Source organism: Chamaea fasciata, unplaced genomic scaffold, assembly GCF_029207755.1.
Source record: "Chamaea fasciata isolate MVZ Bird 193981 ecotype frontalis unplaced genomic scaffold, bChaFas1.0.hap1 SCAF_6, whole genome shotgun sequence".
In the NCBI taxonomy this organism is placed as follows: domain Eukaryota; kingdom Metazoa; phylum Chordata; class Aves; order Passeriformes; family Sylviidae; genus Chamaea; species Chamaea fasciata.
The window spans coordinates 37,341,085-37,361,157 of NW_027094091.1; the positions used below are offsets into that span (position 1 = coordinate 37,341,085).

The following is a 20,073-nucleotide window of genomic DNA, read 5'->3' on the forward strand; positions in this document are numbered from 1 at the left end:
TATATATAAACAAGGTGTTTGACAAAGATCGTAGCCTATTTTATTCAATGGCTTAATGCCAGCTGGTCAGCTGAAAGCCATAGCACTTTGCGCAACTGAAAAATGGGCCTTGCTAGAACCTTCTAAAAGTACAGGTGCCTACCTTCTTTCTTAGACAATTAAAATAATTATTGATCACAACACTCACATACAGTAAAGTACAAAATACAATGTCTTAAAATATGTTAGAATTAGCTACTGTAACTCAATGCATTTTTCTGGGAAGTCTTATGACATTGTGTAGACTTGAACATACATGTCTGACAACAGAAACTGAGCACCTAATAGACACCAACTTGAAAAAATCAGTAGTATAAAGTGGTATATTTAGGTGTTTAAGTGGGTAGGTGACACTCTGAAGACACTGAGACTTTAAAAAGTTTGTGTTAAAAAAAAGTGTGATTTAGAACATTTTAGTAACATCCAAGATTTTTTTTCTTTATTATTAACGCACCATGGTCCAATTACAGTGAAAGCACAATCAGCAGTAATTCAACAAGAGTTTCTACAAATCCTTCTTGCAACATCCATCCCATTTGCCGGTCTTCATTCCTCCCCTTTTCCATATTTAGCTCCCTGTAGTTACACAGAATTATTTGACTGATAGAATCAATATAAGAAGTTTTGCTATTCCTTTAAGCCAGCCTTGTCACTGTAACAAAATAAAACCAGAGTTGTAACGCCCATATAAATGAATGCATTTTCTGTGATGAGGTCCCCGCCTAGCTTCCTCCTTTTCTTTTTCAGATGAACTTTTACACCTGTTATCTCTTCTGATAGGCAACAAATGGGAGAGCAGGTAAGGAGAAAAAAAAAATGGAACAATTAAGGGAAAAAAATAAGAAATTATTCAGGAGAAAAGCAGTTATGTTGAGATAAGTTGTGTTTTGTGGTGTACTACAAATGCTTAAGCTATGTCCTACTAAACAATCCAAAACCTTTAGCATTTTTTTGCATTTAGATCTGTTGAAAACTGGGACCAGAATGACAGGGATTAAATGGCCGGGAAGCAGGTACAGCTGAGACCCTGCAACCCAAAACCAGTGCTGATACCTTGGTAAGAGCACACTATATAAGAGAACAAGCCTTCTAGTAAGAAAGCATACAACTTTCTTCCTAGAGTAACAGCTTTTTGGCCTACTTTGGGTTTGGAGATTTTTTTTTTTTTTTGGACCTGCAATGGTAAGAATTTTCATTGGGAGTTGTTTGTTTTCTTAATCTGCTGGCACATGTAATTTAATAGGAGTGTTTTATTCCCTTTTGCTCTGAGAAAAGTAGATGACTAAGGAGCTTGTCTTACAATAGCTGGTGTGTTTAGCTCTCTGCTGAGAAAGCAAAACCTACTGATTAGCAGAGGTACTAGCTAAGCTCTCTTGAGATGGAGTACTATAAAGTATGTTTAAAAAAAAAAGTCAAATGTGAAGGAGCTGACTGGCAAGATCTAGGTTACTTGGTAGAACTGAAACAATTTGGCTCTAAATATAACACAAAATTGTTTGTGCCCTCAGGCATCTTGTATGTAGTGTTCCTAAGCTTAGAATATATTTTTAAATAGAACAGGTAATTACCAAATATTTTTTTTGTGTAAATACAGAATAACATGCCAAGGGGATGATAAGAGACACTGTCTTATAGCTTTTCACCAATGCAACATGAATGTTCTTCTGCTGTTTGTTGAAAAAGGTGGTGTTGATAAACTTAAGATGGTTGTTGGTCTCTAAACTGGAAAATTGACCTCTCTGGATGTGGAGATTTGCATCTGTGTAACTATGCATGAGCCTCTTGATAACTTTGGCTTTTTGTGTGGTACTGCTTGTTTGGTTTTGGTGGGTTTTTGTTTGTTTTGTGCTTTTTGTTTGGGTTTTTCTTTTTTGTTAGCTGGGGACATTTTTAAGGCTTTTTAGTGTTTTGGGGTTTTTCTTTGAGGGAGGTATGTGGTATTTTTTTAAAGCCATCTTGTCTAGCCAGTACTACTGCCTGTTACCTGAGGGATCCCTTGGAGGGGTGCTATATGAGCTCGCAAGACAGAGGAAATATCTGTGTATTTTTGTCAGTATATTATGAAAAAAGTGCTAAAACTTGGATTGTACTGGTAACTAAGTTAGTGGCATATGAAGCTGTCATACTACTATAAGCAGGTGATCAAATGCAGTTTCATTGTATTCAAGAATATCTCTAAAATGTGGGCATTTGTGGATGTTGAAAAGCAGCATATCTCAATAGAGACAATGCTTAAATTTACAGAATCTCAACAGGGAACAGTGATGCTGCTAAAGACAAAATCCTACTGAGAAAGAAGTACTCCTTACCTTTTGGGGCTATTAAGTAGGCACCTTTAAGTTGAGGAAGCATGTCAGGCTCATCCTGTGGTGTGAAATGTCTTTTGGACATACTGTATTTGCAGCTTCCCAGTGGAATCTGTCCTAATTATGTTACTGCACTAAGAGTAGATTTGGCCCCATGAAAGGAACAGAAAGCCTAGGACTACAGCATCAAGGGGAAATGCTGGGCTCTGCCTTGTCCCACCACCATCCCAGTGAGAGAAGGGTTGTTTCCCAATACTGGGCATAAGCCTGCCTTAGCTGGAGTCACTGTCTTTGCATATGCTATAACCATGGGTGTGGGCTTCAGAGAGATTTTCCTACTGCGGCAGTTGTTTATGGTAGCTTATAGTAAGGCAGATGAAAGGTGAATGGAATCACAGAAAACAGAGTAGGATGTTTTCTCAGTGTTCCCTATGTTGTGCAATGGCATGGCATAGCAATTCCAGGTGAGCATCACAGCTGACTAGTTCCAGACTGGAAAGTGCAGAGCTGTGGCAGCTTTGGTGCTGCACCTGAATCAATTAGTCATGCTTATAAACAGAAAGGGTAACTTATTTGGGAACAGCCTGTGCTAATGCTACACAGCCCTAGGCACTGAAGCTGTTAGCTGGGAATGGCACGGTGAGAATATGTGGTATTTTGTGTTACTAGCTAGCAGAAGTTTACTGTGCTGCTACACTAGAAGCCATATGGAGTGGAAACATCTGAGCAGGTCTGAGGGAAGAATTTTAAACATGAACACAAGTCCAAAGTTGATGTTATACTTTAGTACTGCCTTTAAGACTTATATTAAACCCAGTTTTGGTTCCTTTTAATGTTTTGTTGTTGCCAGGGTGCCCAGAAAAATGCAAGAAGAAAAGCTTCTTACAGAAGTTGCTTAATATAATTGGATTGTGCACCTTAAACCATATACTCAATCCTCAAGTTTAGAGACTCTCACAGCAATAATGGCTACAAAAGTTATGATTTGCAAATGGGTTATTGGAAAATCTAGACTACTGTCCCTCAGGATGCTACAACACAAAATCAGATTTATCCTGCCCCTGAAGAACCTTGCCTGCCAGTTATAACCAGCAATTCTCTCTGTCTCTCAGATAACAGGAACATGATCAATTCTCACAACTGATCTGCTGAGTTCCTGACTCACTCTATTCTAAGCCAAAGTGACTCAGAGCCACAATTTTCTACCTCCTCACCACATTATTTGTCGGGGGAGGAAGCCAAAGCATACGTACTAGATAAAATGTCAATATCATCAACCAGAACTTAGGGGATGCATCTTATTTATTTGTATTGACTGTCACCTTTATATCCAGTTACAGCAGAATGTGACTTGCTCTCAATGTGAGGAAATTGTCCCATAAAAACAAGGTCCTGAGGTTCTGACACTGAAGACTGAGAGGTGGTGTGTACTAATACAATATGAAAGACAGGTCAGTCTTAGGAGTAACTAACTGTAAAGCAATGTATGAAGGGTTTGTCTTGCTGATAAATGACTTTATCAAGTGATCCTTCTTGCACATCAGAAATATGAAACCTCACAAGGGGTATCTACACAGCAGTCATTGATTTAAAATGCCTTGCTATTAGATTATTTTTATGTATCAGACCAAAAACTTTCCTTTTTCATTTATTGCCTCCGATGGCACCAATTTGACTTGAAACTTCTTTCCTCCTTACCTGTATGCAGTATTTTGTACATATGCAGGCAAGAATTTAAAGTTAAAATTATAGATTAAGAGAACCATAATACCTATATATGACAAAAAGCCATAAACTCCCCCCCCCCCCCCAAAATATTGTACCTAGATTGCCTTGGTTCAATCTATCCTGGCTCCAATATCTGACCAGAAATAAAACTGTATTAGATTTACTAACTCTATGGTTTACTTTCACAAGGGAAACCATGGTTTCGGTAGGTATTCACACTAGCAGCCCTTTTATAGGGGTAGATTCTTACAAGAGAACTCCTAACTTCCTGGGATAATGCACTCAGGAACTGTGCCTCACTGTGCTTCAAACATACATGGCTGTACTTCAAGTAAACCAGGCAAGTTATAACAGTATGTCTATGGTCATCTGTAAAACTTGTTCTTATGGCAAATGGTCCTACATAAATTGCAGCTCTGTATAACCACAGGACTAACAAGTAAGTTCAATGCAGAATAGTGTAGATGTTCTGTGTTCCAAGTGTTCATAATTTATGCAATCTGAATGGTTTCCCTGTACTCAAATTGGAGCAGAAGGTAAGGGTTTGGGTTGCAGTAAAACACTAGTGCCACCATAAAATCATAGTCTGCTGCTAGCTGCCAGGTCTAAATAATAGTGGTTCAAATGCTGGATTACAGCAGTATCAAGCTGTCAGTTTATACTCCTGTAAAGAGCAGTTATTGCAAGGCTCACCAAACTGATGCCTAAATAATATTATCTTCTATAATATTTATCTAGCTTCAAGTCCTTCACAGAAAGACTACTTTGTATCTTCACCCAAATTCCTTTTTAAACGTTCACAACTCGAAGTGTTCTGAAGCCTCTAGGCTGTGTCAGGAAATACATGTCCTGCAGTATCCTGGTCAATTTTCTCCCAGTTATGACTTCCCTTCCGCATTGTATTTTTTGATTTATCCTGGTGTATGTAGCCTTCCTTGCAGAATTGCAAAGGGAACTGGCAGGGATCCAGGACAACCTGTCAGCACAAGCAGCAGTGAGGTGATGAGTCAGCAGAGGCACTGTGTGTCTGCGCTCTGCTGCAGCACCACTCGCTTCCAACCTTCCAGGAGACAAGCCTTGACTTTGACCTTCAAAAGTGTCCACAGCTCCTGCTCATCCTTATTTTGATGAAAGAGAGGATGTGTCCTTCAGTGAACCTGAAAATGTGAAGCTGCCCTACAGAAGCTAATAACCCAAGGAACAGAGGCTCTATGTGATCTGAGGATTATGTGAGGCTTAACCTGAGAACAAGGCTGGCAATTTGGTAAAGCAATTCATTAAGAACAGTCACATAAACCGCAGAGTTAAAACTATTTTAAAAGAGCATAATTTCACTGCATTTGTGCCACACTGCGTTCAGTACGTCCCCAATGTGATAGCTGCACACAGAAAAATCCAGAAGATGCTACATGCACTGTGATTGCATAGAATAAGACAAAATTATCTATGGTTCAGAAATATGATGTCCACACTGAAAGAACATCAGTGTGGCCACTCACGTATTCAGGTACTTATTCTGTCTTCATTTCTTATACTGCTTTTTTAGTCAGAAGAATTTAAATGGCTCCCTCTTGTGTCAAGAAAAATGCAGTATCATGTTTGCCAAAAACTAGTCCTTGAGCAGAAATTACAATTTATGTATATTTACACTGCAGAGTCTAGTTATCAGTATGTGTGCTTGCTGAGGAGACTGAACATGTGTATCCCTCGCTGGTCAGGTGCTCTTTGAAACTACCTAAAAGAAGTACCATAAACAGTTACCTTTTGACTGCATATGATGAAGGGTAGGGAAAATAGCTTGTGAACCACATGCATTGCATCCCATCTAATTTGCTAATGCAGTCTAGACTAGATGGATATCTTGTCTTGGAGATCCCTGTCCTTAAAGATCTGTAATATCTCAGCACAGAATATCTGGTTTAGGGTAGCTTAATTTAGTTCTGGTGTTTTTCACAGGTGAGCAAATCTTCATCTTGTAAGGGGTAAAGGAAAGCAACGAAATGGAAAACTCTCTTGAGCACGAAAGAGTCAGTGAAAGGCAATGAGGAAGCAAAAATCTGATTTCAACAACCCTGCAAGTCTTCTTCCCTTCTTTCTAGTACCTACTAACTGATAAAGTTTTTGTTTTGGCTTTTGAATCATGAAAGCTTTCTTCACAACAATTAATACCCATAAAACTCTGAATTTCAGAACTGAAATTTTTCTTTTGCATAGCACAGGGCATACTTTGGATATTAAGCAATTACCTTGGAAATTAACATAGAAGAGGAAAAACACTTATAAAACTCTGAAGTCTTGCTAACCTCAAGAGGGAAATAAAACATATCAGGAAATATGAGTGTGTATACACAGGAAGTATCTACAATACCTTTTGAGAAGGCTGGTCCAAAAAGCTTTGTTTCAAGGAAGCATACTTCAGTTCTGTGGTCTCTCACAAAATCTGTTCCTGCATAGTTATGAATTAACAAAACCAAAACAATCCAAACAAAAAGAAACTAGGCCCACTTAAGAGTGAGGCTAATCATACGGATGACTGAGGAGCTTGATAAAGCTACTTTGCAGATAATTATCTTGAGATAATCTCAGTTTATCCTGATTCAGAAGTCTGGTTCTACACACACAGGAGGCTGTGTTTTCTAGCTTGAAGGGGAGGCTTTAAAATACTGCTTTATGAATTCTGTGGTAGTCATTTATCCTTTGTAAAAAGCCTTCTCTGTTACAGCCTCACAGTTACCAGAATGAATGAAAATAGGACTACTGATATCAAATTATATATGCTTCTCAAATCTAGGACTTTGTATCCTCCTCCAAATAATTTGTTCTTGCTTCTCATACAGAGGGAGTTACCACTTGTTCAGAGAGAGGAAAAAAATTACTATGGTGCCCAGAACAATCATTCAGTATCTTAGGGTTTCTTGTTTAAGGGCCTCTCTAGTGACACCCCACAATCTATTTCCATGCTCCAGAGAAGAATTGATGAGGGTAGACTTAACTGAAGAGAAACTGAAAGGGTTTATTGAATCCAAAGTGTGTACTTAGGCTCAGAACTGCTGTTTAGAAAAGACCTCATCAGCTGCCACCTGGGACTAGACACATCTAAACTAAAAAATACTCTTTTTATCTATCCAGCCATACAAAGTTACTTTTCTGAACACAACCACCATCATTATCTTAATGGAACTGAGCTACCTGCCTCATATTCCAAGCCTGACAGGACAGGATGAGGTAACTGGGCATTTCATTACCTATTTCTTTTGAGGTACTCATTCCAAAATTGTTTGGAAGGTACTTACAATAAGATTGAGTTGCACTATATACATACGAACATAAAAGAATTTTAAAAACCACATTTTATCTAAATATGGCCAAGCACTGGTACCCTTAACCAATAATCTAGTAGCTGGGGTACCTGCTTGGAAAGTGTGAGAGACCAGGATTCTCAGATGGAGAGCATTTTGTATCCTCCTCCCTAGATTATGTGCCTTTTTTTGTTCTGGGTTATTTCCAAACTGTGGGCTGTTCCAGAAGAGAAGTGTTCTTGGAGTCTTTAATAGCTTGTGTGGAGGAAAGAATAAAAAAAATCGATTGATCAATAAAGCTCATGAGCTGTAGGTAAAGGCTTCAGCGGTAAAATCACTCCAAGTTAGGCTTTAGACACCTAGCACTAACATTAAGGAGTATTTTTCTAGTCAGTTTGTATTCTTTCCAGTATAAGTCTGCCTTGTAAGGTATTGGCATATCTAAAATGGGGCCACTAGAAATTTACTTCACGCTTATGTTACTTCTGTTTCAATGCTATAACGCAAAATATTGTAAGAGGCAGAAGTCAGTCTCTTTAAAGGTGGAAGACTGAAAAGCTGCTGTTTCCTTCTTGACCCAAACCAGAAGTAGATGCTTTCATGCTGACCTTATTTACTTGCTTTTCCTTTGGGTTTCTGCTAGCATCCACTATGGCTAAGGTTTTGTATACTAGAAATTATGAGTGAGACTAATATTAGAAAGCATTTCCCAAAGAAACCTCAGGCCAGTTACTCTTGACACTTTTCAGAAAGAAAATTAGGTTTGTGGTTTTTTAGTAAGCTTTTGTGCCTCATTTCTGCTTAACCTCAGGCAATGAAACGTAAATCCTTAAACAAGGCTTGGACGTGAAATTTAATATTCCTTGCTTGTGTATGCAGGATTTTGGTAAGCCAACAACAGGTATGCTGATTAAAACAACAAATTTTCCACCTGAAAAAAGAGACTTTGATGCAGACTTTGTTCTGCATCTACATCGTAGCAAATCTCGCTGTTTTATGTACAAGGCAGTACCATCATCAGTCAGGATCAAGTTTCCTGTGACTTGTGTGTAACTCTCAAAAGTGAATGCTGTAGCCTGACTCAGCGTCATCAAGCTTTTGTGTGAGTCGTACAGCTGTCAGGCGGTGGAAACGCACTGCACTTTATTCCTAGACCTAAGCTAACAATCTATACCACAGCAAATATTTACAACATCAACAGACTGCAGGATAAAAAGATCTCACGGTATTTATTTATGCCATACATGCATCTTCCTTTCTGGTAGGCACTGTGAGTTCACCAGTTCCCGTAGCTTAACTACATAATGCTTCTTAAAATAAACCCACTGCGATTTCGCTTACTGAAACAAAAAAAGGGACGGTTTATGTATAACCACCTTCCCACTGCCGCCCCCTGCGCCGCTGGTTTTCCAGGCCCTCTCCTATGCAAGGCACTTGAGCAGCGTAAGCGGATGTTGCATAATGTGATTATGGGCGGCTTTAACTGAGGAGCGTGTCCCACTTGCGGCGTGTTACACACGGCTGCCTCGGTGCTTTCACTGAACAGAAACTGTGATGATGCTTTTATATTCCTGGCAGCTGTCAATTGCTAAAGCAGAAGATTAAGGGATTGGGGGCTTTTTTCTGAAAACCTGTACTGCTTTCTCTCTCTTGAGCCTTTCGCTCTGAAGATGATTACATTTCAGGTTATCTCTTCCTCTGTCTGATCCCAATATATCACCCTAACTCATGTGACAAGAACTTGCACGTATATGTAATCAGGCTTTAAAAAAATCAGCCTCGAAATCGTATCTATGTGGCGTATCTACCGCTGAGGGAACATGGCGCTGAGCTCCCGACTTGTCTCCACAGCAGCCGCATTCGCCCCCCGGGCTGAGCTGCGCTCCTTCTCGCCCCCCATGGCTGTCCCCTGCGCGGCCGCTGTGCCGGAAGCGCCGGCGGCCCCCGTCCCTCACATTCCCGGCCCCTCCAGGGGCCAGCCCGGCTCCGGCGCTGGCGCGGGGCTGCGCAGGCGCGGCGGGCGCGCCGTGTGGCGGCGGGCGCGCGGGATGCGGGCGGCGGGAGCGCATGGCAGGTGGCGGGAAGCGGAGGCCGCGCGGCGCGGCGGGACCGGCCGGAGAGCAGGTGGGGCGGCGGGGACGCGGCGGGGCGGCCGCCTCCCAGGGCCGCGGGCCCGCATCGGCGCGGGTGCCTCGTGGTGTCCGTGGGTCCTCTGTCTCCTTGCTCCTCGTTGTGTTTCGCTCCGTGGCTTTGGGGAGAGTCACAGGGCCCCGCGCTCTCCCGCGCGGCAGCCGCTGCTCCAGCCGGGCGTCTCCCGGGGACCGCCGCGCTCGGGGTGCGCTGGGCCCGGCGGCCGCCGCATCATCCCGGAGGGACCGCGCTGGGAACGGGGACACGCGCAGTGACCCGCCTTACCTGGCCGCGGCCCTGCTTCAGAGATAGAGTGTCCACCGCATTGCTCTGTCGTTAGAACAAGAAAGAAACCTTGTTGCTTTTATTATTAATTTTATTATTACTATATTATTCTTTCGCATGGGGGTGGGGTAGCGGTTCTTACCAATTCATGGAGACTTACGTGGGAATGGGATGGTTGAGGCTACTGCTCCAGTACAGTGTACCCGTATGGATCATTTCTTAGCCTGCTTCAGTTCACGCTGCATCATTTTTAAACGCAACTTCACCCACAAGCTGCTTCTAAAATGCCGCACTGAAAACTGCAGTAGTCGTGATGTTGAGTAGCAGAGTAGTTAAAATAGTAGTGACCAGAGGATTTTTGCTGTATTATTTAATTTGACATGACAAAATAGTACTCCTACTTTCAACTGTCTGCAAAACGTATAAATATGCTCTATGCAGTCTGCAGTGTGCTTCGAAATGGTAATTTTGAAACAGTGTAGAATTAGATTAAACTTTGGGATTGCTTGCTCCTTTGCTTAATTAACAAACAGAAGTGCTCCTGTTGATTATATTGACCCATTATTATCAAAGTAACAGTTTTCTACTTCAGACATGTTTAATACATTTGTCAGACTGCACTTTTAATGGGTTCTGTCCAAAACAGATGTTCTAGGCTGTATATATGCTGCTTTAACTAAAAAACATGCCCTAACTTATCTAATCCTTGTCCCTCCATTACTATAAAAGTTCTGTAGAATCATTTGGTAGAGGTGGTAGAAAGCAACTAATTTAACTCTGTTTTGGCTTGTTTGGGGTTTGTTTGTTTGTTTGTTTTGGGGTTTTTGTTGTTTTTATTGTTTTTGTTTGTTTGTTTTTTAATCTACAGAGTGAAAAAAATGGAGCTGTCAAGAAGAGAAGATCAAATCAGGCAGATAATCCCAACAGTCTTTGCCAAGAAGCAGAGGCATGCTATCAGCTTAGACTGCCTGAGGACTTCTACCAGTTTTGGAAGTTTTGTGAGGAGCTAGATCCTGAGAAACCAAGTGGTGAGGTTTTAAATTTTGCCTCTTCTAACTTTCACTCCCAGAAGCAAGCCTGAAGGCAGGCAAACTGGAGGTGATCAGATGCATTTTAATGAAACTTCAGTTTTCAGTTGAGATGGAGGATATTTATATGAGTGTAAACTAAAGCACTGGGTATAACCACCAAGATGTACACTTCAGGCTTTCTAAGATGCAGTTACTGAAGTTGTGCAATGTAAAGGGACTAAATGTGGTCTAAATTTGCTGTTCTTGCAGGTGCATTTAAAATGTTTAGTATGGAACTCAAGTTTCCTGATGTATCAAGGTTTAATCCCAATCAACAGCTAAGCACTACACAGGCACTTGCTCTCTCCCCCTTGTTGAGACAGGAGAGAGAATCACAAGGGTCAAAGTGAGAAAATGTGTGGGTTGAGCTAAAGACAGTTTAATAGGGAAAGCATAAGCCACAAGCAGAGCAAAACAAGGAATTAATTCACCACCTCCTGTGTGCAGGCAGGTGTTCAGCCATCTCCAAGAAAGCAGGTCTCTGTCATGCTGAGCATGATGCCATATGCTGTGGGATATCCCTTTGGTCAGTTGGGATCAACTGTCCCAGCTGCATCCCCTCTCAGCTTCTTGTGCACCCCCAGCCTTCTCTGGTGGGATGAGAGGTTGAAAAGACTTTAACTGAGTGTAAGAACTACTAAATCTGGATTTCAACTTCTTCAAGATTATTATATAACAGAATGTGACATCCCTGTGTGCTCTAGAAATGACAGTATCTTTCAGAGTCATAGAATGCTTTGGGTTGGAAGGGGCCTTTAAAGGTGATCTAGTCAAACCCCCTACACAGAGCAGGGACATCTTCAACAGAGGCAGGTTGCTCAGAGCTGAGTCCACCCCAGCCTTAAATGTTTCTAGCTCATTCACCATGTTTCTGTTCCAGTGGTTCACCACCTGCATCATAAGGCATTTTTTTTCTTACATTTAGTCTGAATCCACCCTGTTTTAGTTAAGACCCATTACCCCTTGTCCTCTTGCTACAGGCCCTGCTAAAATGTTTGTCCTTACCTTCAATACCTGAAGTTCTAAAAGGCTGCAGTAAAGTGCCTGGAGCCTTTTCTTCTCGAGACTGAACAACCCCAACCTTTTCAGCCTGTGTTTATAGGAGAGGTGCTCTAGGACTCTGATCATCTTCATGATGCTGCTGTGGACCCACTCCAACAGGTCCATGACCTTGCTGTGCTGACAACCCTGGAGCTGGATGCAGCACTGCAGGGGTGTCTGAACAGAGCAGAGGGGCAGAATCCCCTGCCTGCCCTGCTGGCCATGCTGCTTTGGATGCAGCCCATGACATTTGGCTTTCTGGACTGTGACTGCCCATGGCTGGGTCATGTTCAGCCTCTCATCCACCAACACCCCCAAGTCCTAGGCCAGGCTGCTCTCCATCTGTTCATCCCCAGCCTGTGCTGATACCGGGGCTGCCCGCACCCAGGTGCAGAACTTTCCACTTGGTCTTGTTAAACTTGAGGGCCCAATTCTTGAGCTTGTCCAGGTCCCTTGGGATGGCACCTTCTCCTTCAGGAGTGTCATCTGCAAATCCGCTGAGGTTTGCTGATCCCATCTTGTGTAATTGATAAAGATCAGTATTAAACAGTACTGGTCCCAGTACAGAGCCCTGAGGGACACCACCCATCACCGATCTCCATCCAGACGTTGGACTGTTGATGGCTACTTGGCTACTTTATATTAGAAGTGTAATAACTCTTGAATGAAAGCTGTCTGGACAAAACAATGTCTTAGCTTTCCTTGTCTGGTGAATAGTGTTTGACTGAATTTATGGAAACTTTGGATACCTGAGTAACATCGGAACTGCCTGGTCTAGACATGCACCTGATTCATGGTTTGCTTTTCAGATGCACTTGTGTCAAGTGTTGGACTTAAGCTGGTTGGACCATATGATATTCTTGCTGGAAAACACAAAAAAGCAACATCAACAGATGTGAACTTCAATCTTCATTGGAGATTCTTCTATGATCCCCCAGAATTTCAGACTATACTTGTTGGGGATAGCAGAACACAGTATCACATGGGATATTTCAGGTATTTTATTTCCTGTGTGCTCTTGCTCCACTACAACTGTGCATAGCTTTTGGCCACTTTCTCCATGTAACATAACTTAGGCACTATTGCCAAACAAGAATCTTTCTTTTTTGTAGTAGGATATTAACACATGGCTTTATCTTTTTAATAAAAAAAAGATCAGAGGACAGGAGTTGAAGACTAAATGTAAATACTTATTAATCTACCTCCTCCAGCAATCTAGAGCACCTTCACTCACTAATCTTTAACTTTTGCCATGGTACTGGGAAGAAAATCAAATTACCAAAAGGGAATGTGTATTCTCTTTGCATGTATGGATGCAAGCTCTTTTCAAAGCTTGCTGTAAGATTTTAGAGCTTTAGATCTAAGGGCATTTCTTGGTAGGCTTCTGAAGGAGTTGGCAGCATGGTGAGGAGACAAATTTAGTTTTACTTTGAAATAGGAGAAATGAACACAGTTTGACTATTTTGTTTGTACTTTTTCATCAATAGGGATGTGCCAGATGAGCTTCCAGTGTGGGTTGGTGCAAATGAAGCTAAGAAGGGTTGTGCGATTTCACAAGTTGGTGATAATGTCTTTGCTGCAGTCAAGTAAGGTTCTTATTTACTTTTTATTTATAAGGAACAGAACAGAGAGAAATTGATAATTGGGAGGTGGGATGTGGAATAATGAGGCTAAATGATTATATGTCCTTCTTAAGAAACCCCCACTTATTTTCTGCTCCTGCTGGCAAGTTTTAAGATTCTCTCAAAAGCCTTTGTAGGCTTTTTGACAGTGTTTTCCTTTCAGAACTAAAATAGGATAAGTGTTAATTATGTCATTCCTTATATATATTGGCAGTGACAGGCTCTAAATTGGAAAAAATATCCACTGGGTATGTTAAAATAATTTTGTTAGTAGATAAGGGGCATCTCAAACAGTGCTGAAGGAAATATGAGCATCATAGTAGATGAATAGTGTCTGACTCTTGTTCTTACCTACATAAAAATACATTTTTTTGTAAATAATTAATATCTACAAGAAGTACCATTTCTGCCCAGTGGCAGGATAACACTGACATGGATATGTAGTTCAGTCTGATTCACAGAGCTTTACATGCTCCTGTGTCAGGAATGTAAACAACTGATCTCATCCCTGCTGGTTAAAAATGGAAAGCTCTCTAAGGACAGACACGTGTCAGTCAGTGAAAGCAGGCTGAAGAATGGCATCTGCAAAAGAACCTTTGTGCAGTGCAGAGTTAAACGAGGACATTTGTTTTGAAAGTGCCATTGGGAAGCTCATAAATATGTATTTGTGTGCATGACTTGGATGACAAATGGTGTATATGGCACGGAAACAGCAAACTGAATTCTTAAGATAGAAAGATGAACAGTTACTGAGGCTGGGAGAACCTTCAGCACCTGCAGATTGCATAAACTAGATTGTAATGCAGGTACAGATAAGAAAAGCCCAAGTACTACTTGTGCCAAACTATTTTCTTTCCTCTTGTTAAGAGGCTTGCATTTTCAAGTCTCTGTATAAATAAACACAGGACTGCTAATCTAAGTTGTTAACATCTAGAGGTTTAATGTTTAAAAGGCTATTTTTTTTTTTTGTTTTCTTGACATGTTTCATCTGTTTGCAGATTACTTTTGTCAAAAAAACTTAAGGAAGTGGCTGATAAAAAGAAAAATGCTGCTTTGAAAGACATAGATGAAAAGCTAACAAGAACAGCTAAAGAACTGGGTTATTCTCTGGAACAAAAAACCCCGAAGATGAAACAGAGAGATAAGAAAGTATGACTTTCCTCATCTACTGGAGAGAACTAAGTTCTGTTCAATTTTTTCATTTACTTCCTGTTTGTGTTTTTTCATCCTTCTAGTCAGTAAGGATTCTTCATTAGGAATTTCCAGAGGTAATCAGCTCTCTGTAAAACTTCAAGAGAGGGAAGATTGCTACAAGAGTGTTCCAAAAACGTTGGATTTAATAAAAACAGCTTACTCTTGTAAATCATAGCTTGGCATTCAATTAAAAACAAAACAAAAGGAACAAACCACCACCAAAAAAACCCAGTAAGCATAGTAGTGTAAAAACTGAAATAGAGGGCATGGGGAAAACTGATTTAAATGGAAGATTGTTTTAAATAGTTGAGTTGGATTTGTTAAAAACAGGACCTATGAGGATGATATGGATGATAATAAATGGTTTTTTGCATACCTGTCAAAAATAATTATGGTAGGAGGGGGACTAAACAAATGTGATACAGTGCAACAGAAGTGACTACATGGGTATCTAGATTTTGGAATTTGACTGAAATGGAGTTTCCAGTTGTTTCAAACTTCAATACTTGAAATTAACTGCAATATAATTTGAAACTAAGTTGATATCCTGGACACCATATTAGGTTTTACTGCCAGCAGTCAGGTGTTAGTGTTTAATGAGGTGAGTTATTTTGAAGTCACAGTACTGACTTATGGTGTTGTGTTCCATTTTCTGTGTCTTACTCAGGTGGTGACCAAAGCATTTCATGGAGCAGGCCTAGTCGTCCCCGTAGACAAAAATGATGTTGGATACAGAGAACTTCCTGAAACAAATGGTAAGCATCTTGTTTACTATGTCCTTCTGCTTTTTTGAAGTAAACAACCCTCAGTAAAAAACAAACTGCATTCATATTTTCTGCTTGAAAAACTTGAGTGGTGGCAGTAAAACCTAGAAGACCTAACCATCACACTTAACCTCAAAGTATTGTCTTTAAAGGAACCAGATGAAACTCAATGAAACATGCTAAATGTGAGAAAATAATGCCTGAAGTAGTAGTTTAGATGACCTTTTCTTTTGTATTGTCTGTATTTGTATTGTATCATGTCAAAGCCATGCAGGAAGTAGATCCAGAAAGCTGATCTACATTTAGGGATGTGTGGGTTTATCTCTTATCCACCCTCCTCTCCCAGTGTTATTTTAACCAGAATCAGTTCCTTGATGCAATTTCATCACACAAGTGCTTGTCTCCCTTTGTGAGGAACTGAGAGGGATTGGTGTGGGGCAAGAATGAGCTTCCAAGGAAAGGGAGAAGCTTCACCAGTAATTCAGGGTGTGCCCACTTCCCTTACATGTAAGTGTGACACATGGGTATAGTTTTGCCACAGAATACTTTTGTGCAATATTAAATTTCTTTATTTAAACATCTGCTGTTGGTTTTTTGCAGCTAATCTTAAAAAAATTTGCAAGGCCATTGTTGATGCTCCAACTGATGAGGAGAGAGTGAAGGCCTTTGCACCCATTCAAGAAATGCTGACCTTTGTTCAATTTGCTAATGATGAATGTGACTATGGAATGGGGTATGAACTGGGCATGGACTTGTTTTGCTATGGATCACATGTGAGTACTACAACAATCATACTTCACAAAATTATGCATTATTTTTTACATGGGCTAGAGGTTCTGCTGTAGATTAAGTATCCCTTGGAATCGGAGAGGTCTACAAGAATATCCTTAATTCATGAAGACTGTTAAAAAGTCACACAACATCATTCCACGTTGAATTTAAAATTGTGTGTATGAAAGCCCAGTCTTGCAGTCCAGAAGCAGAGTGTAAAGTGCCTGATCAAATGCAGTGAATAGCGGAGTTCCCTGTCCCCAGCTGCTTGTATAGGCACCCATATTCAACCAGATCAAGAAACAGCTGATGTTTGTAGTAACCCCAGCTGGAAGAATGTGAACCCAGGTCATCTGCCTGGCTGTGCTGCATAGGACACCTCCCACCTAGAGTCTCTTCTCTAGTTCTCTAACAGTGAATATCATCAGTAAGGGGATAGAATTAATAGCACTTATTACATATAAAAATCATATTAATGATTTTTGTTCTGAATTAGCTACTGGCCTGTTGATGAAAAGGGTCATGGCTGTAATGCCCCTAGTCTATGGCTAGAAAATAACACATGAAGTTTCAGCATCAACCTAATAGGAGTGGATCATCATAGAAACACCCCTGCAAAACAGCTACTTCTAGCAAAATTAGGATTGGCCAGGTGGTGCTCCAAAATATGGGAAAGATCAGGTTTTCAATACTAAATGTCAGCCCAAAAGAGCTATGCTGAACAGTGGTTAAAATATTTAGCCATTTTTAATGTACGAAAACTGACTGCTCTTGCCAAACACTGTTAAATTGCTAATGTGTTTCTTAGATTTCATGCCCTGCTCTCTCTCTTAAGTTCCACACAGCATCTGAAAACATGTGGTCTTTTCCTTTGGTATCCTGCTCATTTAGAACCCTTCTTCCAGAGACTAGGCTGCTTCAGCTGCTTAAATCCTTCCTACAACTGGAAGGGCAGTGAAGGAAATGGTTCCTCCAATTTTTCTTGAGTAGGTGGAGGCAAATACTCATCTTCCATGCTTTGTGCTTCTCAGCACATGAGACTAAGCACTGACAAAGTCCTGCAGTGAAAAATTGTGTTTACATTACTGTTGTGTGTCTTGTCTGTTTTATGCTGCAGCTTGAAACACCTGTAACTTTGCAGCTGTTTTCTAGAGTTTAGAAACCTTCATTTCTAGTTTAGTAAACAGAAGATATAGTGGCTTCACACGTACGTCTTGCTCAGTTAGGTCCCTGCCTGTCTTGGAGCTCTTACTTGGAGCTATTTTCCAACTCTGACTGGAGCCTTCCTGCCCCTTTGCTTACAGAGCCAGAGAAACAGTGACACTATCTGTAGCCCAAGGCATAGAAAAGAACTTACATCTTGTCCCCTTCGTTTGAGAGATACAATGGACTTACATGTACAATAATGATTGCAGATGCTAAATATGCTCTGATGTTTACACATTTGAAGTGCTTAAATGGTTACTGTAAGTACACTGTAATCCCCTCGAACTGCGGGGTGGGATGAGACATGGGACTGTGACAGGATAGGGGACTTTACCTGCAAGCTGCAGCTTGGGATGCTGTAGTGAGTGGGGCCATCATCTCTTGCACTGCTTACACTCGATTTCTCTCTCTCACTGCGGCAGCTCGGGCACGCTGCCCGCCCTTGCTGTGGCTGTCACAGGTGTAGCATGAGGATGTGCTCAGCCACCTGGGGAGGGGTTGAAAGGCGCAGTGCGAATGGGGCAGAGCCAGGAGGTGGGCCTGCTCCTGGAATTAACAAAGCCACTGAGGCCGAGGGTGGCTCTTGTTTTCCCTTCTCTCCCGCAGTACTTCCACAAGACGGTGGGCCAGCTGCTGCCCCTGGCTTACACCCTGCTGAAGAGGAACCTCTTTGCGGAAATCATCGAGCAGCACCTGGGCAACCGGCGGGAGGAGGACCTGGATCAGCTGGCGCCCTGAGCCGGGGGCTGCAGCTGGGGGGCGGCTCTGCACGCCCGGGACCGGGCTTGTCTTTGTGTGTCTGTGTGTCTTTTTGTACTCGGTGGCGGTGTCCCCTGCGGTCAGTAAAGGTTTTCTAAGGAACGCGCTGCTTCCCGGTGCTGGGTGCGCACGGCGGGCCCGGGACGGGGAGCGGGGCTGAGGCGCTGCGGGGCGGAGCTGCCCTCGGGCGGGGCTGTGGCGCTGGCCCGCCCGCCTGGCCCTGCCCTGCGGACCGCGGGGAGCGAGCCTGGGCCGCGGCTGGTGCTCTAAGGAAGCGCGGGAAGGGCGCGCCGCCAGGGGCCCAGCGTTGCTTGGAGCACCTGCGGGCACCGCGCCAGGGACTCGCGGCAGGGCTGGGCCGCTGTGACTGGGTCACCGCCCGCCTGTGCCATCCGCGAAGCGAGCCCCGCGTCCCTGCTTCCCGTGATGGTTCTGCCCCTCTGAGTTTCCCCAGTTGTGTGCCACCCTTCAGGTAAAGCATTCCCTTACTGCAGCCTTCCCTTCTGTGGCAAAGCATTATCCCTGCTCCTGTGTTGCTGGAGCTGGCTCGGGTGGGAGGAAACTAATGGGATGAAGGAAATGCTGACATTACAAGAGAAATTGGGGAATTCCACTGCGGCTGCTACCTTGCTAATCAGAAGAAGCCATCTCCAGTTTTAAACATGTAAAAATTAAACCTAAGTCTTTTGTTACAAGGTGCAAATTAATTGTTTTCAAGGCTCTTGGCCTTTAGTTCTGTGTTCTTGGTGTATTGCACTTGGAGGTTTAGTCTCAGGCAATTGATTAAAGTAACAGTCGGGAAACAATGGAAAATAACACTGGCCCTTACTCAACAGCCTTGCCACCATCCAATGACTTGACTTCCATGGTAGCAATTCACATCAGTGCTAACGACAGCAATACTAATTACTAGATAAAGATTATAGGCCACTAGCACCATGCTCAAATGTAAGTCATTCCTACTCTTTTAGGCAAAGGATTGCCAGTTCTGTTACTTTATGGTAGAAGGGAGCATTGGAGGTGCAATGTAGGTTAGTGCTGCAAAAGTATTGAGTTTCAAATGCATAAGGTAATCACATGCCACAGCTACTTGTGTAAATTTGACAACTTCAGCCCTTTCAGTCAGCATATTAATGTTCCAATCATTCAAGCACAAACATACACACACTCATTCATAGGCCTAGAGTTTTGGTTTGTACATTGAAAGAAACAGGTACTTTCCATCTCATTTTCCTCTTTATGTTTCAAGTACAGGAGCCGTTTATATTAATGCCCTGCAAATCATACAGGTACTAAAAAAGTAGAATCATGGAAAGGTCTGCATTGAAGGAGGCCTTAAAAATTCAACTTTTTAACTTACTTAAATATGAACTTAGATCTGCAAAAATGAGGACCTGAGACTGGACATCCATATTCATGTATTAACCCCTGATGGAGAAGGAAATCTGTTACAGCAGCTACAAAATGACTGGGACAGAATTTTCAGCAGGGCCTGCTCCACTAGGACAAGGAGTAATGGTTTTAACTAAAAAAAGAGTAGATTCAGACTAGACAGGGGGAAGACATTTTTTATTATCAGTGGTGAAATACTGAAATGGGTCACGCAGAGGGGAGGTAGATGCCCATCCCTTGAAGTGGTCAATGGATGGGGCTCTGAGCAACCTCCTGGTGTAGTGGAAGGTGTCCCTGCCCATGACAGGAGGGTTGGAACAAGGTGATCTTTAAGGTCTCTTCCAACCCAGGCCATTCTATGATGTGTACATAATCAACAGATGGTTTTTAGATAATAAAGGATCATCCACTTTCAGCTATCTTAAATCAAAAAGATTCTGCTTTAATTCTATAGGTAAATTTTTATT

The 20,073-nt window shown here is 42.0% G+C and overlaps 1 protein-coding gene across 2 annotated transcripts; it reads left to right on the forward strand.

Annotated features, from left to right (window-relative positions):
• The first annotated feature begins 1,133 nt into the window (after positions 1-1,133).
• On the forward strand, positions 1,134-19,489 carry HPF1 (histone PARylation factor 1). 2 transcript variants are annotated; one of them, XM_066185992.1, is made up of 8 exons: positions 1,134-1,221; positions 10,656-10,815; positions 12,708-12,894; positions 13,386-13,484; positions 14,519-14,669; positions 15,382-15,469; positions 16,079-16,251; positions 18,062-19,489. In XM_066185992.1, exons 1-8 carry the CDS (start codon positions 1,219-1,221, stop codon positions 18,191-18,193), a joined length of 993 nt encoding a protein of 330 aa, XP_066042089.1. In that variant the 5' UTR covers positions 1,134-1,218; the 3' UTR covers positions 18,194-19,489. The 2 variants fall into 2 exon arrangements, with proteins under 2 accessions (XP_066042089.1, XP_066042088.1); XM_066185991.1 differs by lacking the exon at positions 1,134-1,221 and adding an exon at positions 9,402-9,496.
• Positions 19,490-20,073: the final 584 nt, after the last annotated feature.